The following is a 2,500-nucleotide window of genomic DNA, read 5'->3' as shown; positions in this document are numbered from 1 at the left end:
TGTCGAAGCCTTTGGTAATGCCTTGTGTTGCGTACAGGCGCAGTGCAGGTAGTTACCTGGAACGAGCAGTACCAGAAACTGACCACCAGCGACCAGAACGGCCTCATCATAGTCTGGATGCTCTACAAAGGTGGGACATGGTTGTTGTTATTATTATTATTAATATTATTTTTTTTAATACAAGGAATGAACCAGGCTGAATCCGTTAGATGTTTAGATCCACCTCGAGATGCGTTGAGATTGATTTTTCCAGATTTGTACCACAGGGTTTTCTTCCTACACCATTAACACTCCTGTGTGCTGTGTTCTGAACAGGCTCCTGGTACGAGGAGATGATCAATAACAGGAACAAGTCAGTGGTGCGGAGTATGAGCTGGAACGCGGATGGCGAGAAGATCTGCATCGTGTACGAAGACGGAGCCGTTATTGTGGGATCAGTGGACGGTAAGGTAACTCGAACGGTGCTGATTAGAGTGGGCGGGTCTTGGTGATGACTGTTATTCACGCCCACTTAACAAGCCACAGCATTGTTGTCCAGCAGATGAAATGAAACGCCCTCGGTGTTTGTTTCTTAAATGATCGTTTTGCTGGTAGTGCTGGCTCCATGGACGCCTCTACGTTCCTTTGGTTCCGGTTTGATCCGATTCTTGTAAGTGCTATGTGGATGTTCTGCAGGTAACCGGATCTGGGGGAAGGAGCTGAAGGGGATCCAGCTGGCCCACGTAGCCTGGTCGCCCGATAGTAAGATCCTGCTGTTCGGAATGGCCAACGGAGAGATCCATATCTACGACAACCAGGGCAACTTCATCGTCAGTACACACCACGCTCACGACAAGCTGAATATTTCCCAGTGCTAATATGAAAATAATCAGCGGCAGGGTGGTGCGATGACGCGGAGTTGCTCTTAGCACTCTGAAGTCGATTATTTTCCTATAACGGCACGCCCCGAAGTGTTCCGTTGCTCTTCTACGACAGCGTTTCGTTTACTCTGCATTGTGTTTAGATGAAGATGACCCTGCATTGCCTGACGAACCTGACCGGAGCTATCAGCATCGCAGGGATCCACTGGTACGCCGGAACCGAGGGTTACGTCGAGCCAGACTGCCCCTGCCTCGCCATCTGCTACGACAACGGACGCTGCCAGGTCATGCGCCACGAGAACGACGAAAGTGAGTTCCCCTGTCGTCCCGGATCCGTGTATGATACTGTTGATACTGTTTGCAGAGAAGCAGCCCCGTGTATGATGCTCCCACCACCGTGCTTCACTCATGAGATCGTACGCACAGAACGCTGTCTTCTCCTCATTCGTTTTGCGTGGGTGTTTGTGTGCTTGTGTAGATCCGGTGATCATCGACACCCTTATGAATGTCGCCAGTATCCAGTGGAACCACAGCGGCAACGTTCTCGCCATAGCCGGATCGCTCAGGACCCCCGGAGGAGACAAAGATGTCAACGTCTTGAATTTCTACACACCTTTCGGAGAGGTGAAGACGATAAATAGAAAATAACGGCGTTCAGGTTATTTCTCTGGTCTCCCCTGACATTGTTTACTGTTCTCGATGCGTTCCTCTGGCTCCTGCTGCAGCACCTCCGCACTCTGAAGGTTCCCGGTAAACAGGTGACGGCGCTATCATGGGAAGGTGGAGGACTGAGGATCGGCCTGGCTGTAGATTCCTACATTTACTTTGCCAACATCAGACCCGATTACAAGGTAAAACCACCAGAGCAGCTTCGGCTCTGTTTTAACCATGAGAGTTTTAACGATGGATAAAGAGTCTTATTTTAACAAAAAAACGCACGCTGACATCTTTAAACGCACGCTAGTCTCTCTCTCTCTCTCTCCGTCTGACCGTGTGCAGTGGGGTTACTGCTTGAACACGGTGGTGTATGCGTACACTCGGCCAGACAGGATGGAGTACAGCGTGGTGTTCTGGGACACGAAGAACAACGAGAAGTTTGTGAAGTACGTGAAGAGTCTGATGTCGGTCACCACCTGTGGAGATTTCTGCATTCTGGCCACTAAAGCAGATGATTCTCATCCACAGGTACACACACACACACACTTCTGACTCAGCATCTGTTTCTAACATTATTATATTATAACATCTACCCTATTTTGTCTCTTATAGAGCCAGGTTAGCATGTATAAACTATAAATGATAAATTATACACGGTTCTCTTTATATTCAGCCGTATGATGGATAATGTAAGCATTATTAATGGAAATGCCCGAGTAATACAGGCTCTTGTTAATAATTGTTGTGTCATTAATCTGCGTTGTTTATCTACCCCCACACCACCGGGATTCTCTAACAGGACGACGTAGACCCGGACGCAGCAACAGCAACGGTAACAAGACGGACAGCTTTTTCTCTTTTTACTCTAAGATGTGCAGCGGAGCTACGATGCTATTTTCGCTAGCAAGTAAAAGCTACGATCAGTACAAACTGCAGATCTGAATAATCACACACGGACGTGCTCGGCTCGGGAACACCGTTTA

General features: G+C 48.4%; 1 protein-coding gene across 1 annotated transcript in view; it reads left to right on the top strand.

Annotated features, from left to right (window-relative positions):
• The window catches only part of wdr35 (WD repeat domain 35), a 17,123-nt gene that overhangs the window by 3,135 nt on the left and 11,488 nt on the right, over positions 1–2,500 (top strand). Inside the window, exons 4-11 of the mRNA XM_017465053.3 lie at positions 38–130; positions 316–444; positions 676–809; positions 1,004–1,169; positions 1,339–1,484; positions 1,586–1,711; positions 1,860–2,045; positions 2,317–2,349. Coding sequence (XP_017320542.1) covers positions 38–130; positions 316–444; positions 676–809; positions 1,004–1,169; positions 1,339–1,484; positions 1,586–1,711; positions 1,860–2,045; positions 2,317–2,349 — 1,013 coding nt within the window. The remainder of the gene's footprint in view (positions 1–37; positions 131–315; positions 445–675; positions 810–1,003; positions 1,170–1,338; positions 1,485–1,585; positions 1,712–1,859; positions 2,046–2,316; positions 2,350–2,500) is intronic.

Source organism: Ictalurus punctatus, chromosome 3 (assembly GCF_001660625.3).
Source record: "Ictalurus punctatus breed USDA103 chromosome 3, Coco_2.0, whole genome shotgun sequence".
Classification (NCBI taxonomy): Eukaryota; Metazoa; Chordata; class Actinopteri; order Siluriformes; family Ictaluridae; genus Ictalurus; species Ictalurus punctatus.
The sequence above is the reverse complement of the archived record's forward strand: the minus strand, read 5'-3'. Positions and strand labels throughout refer to the sequence as shown.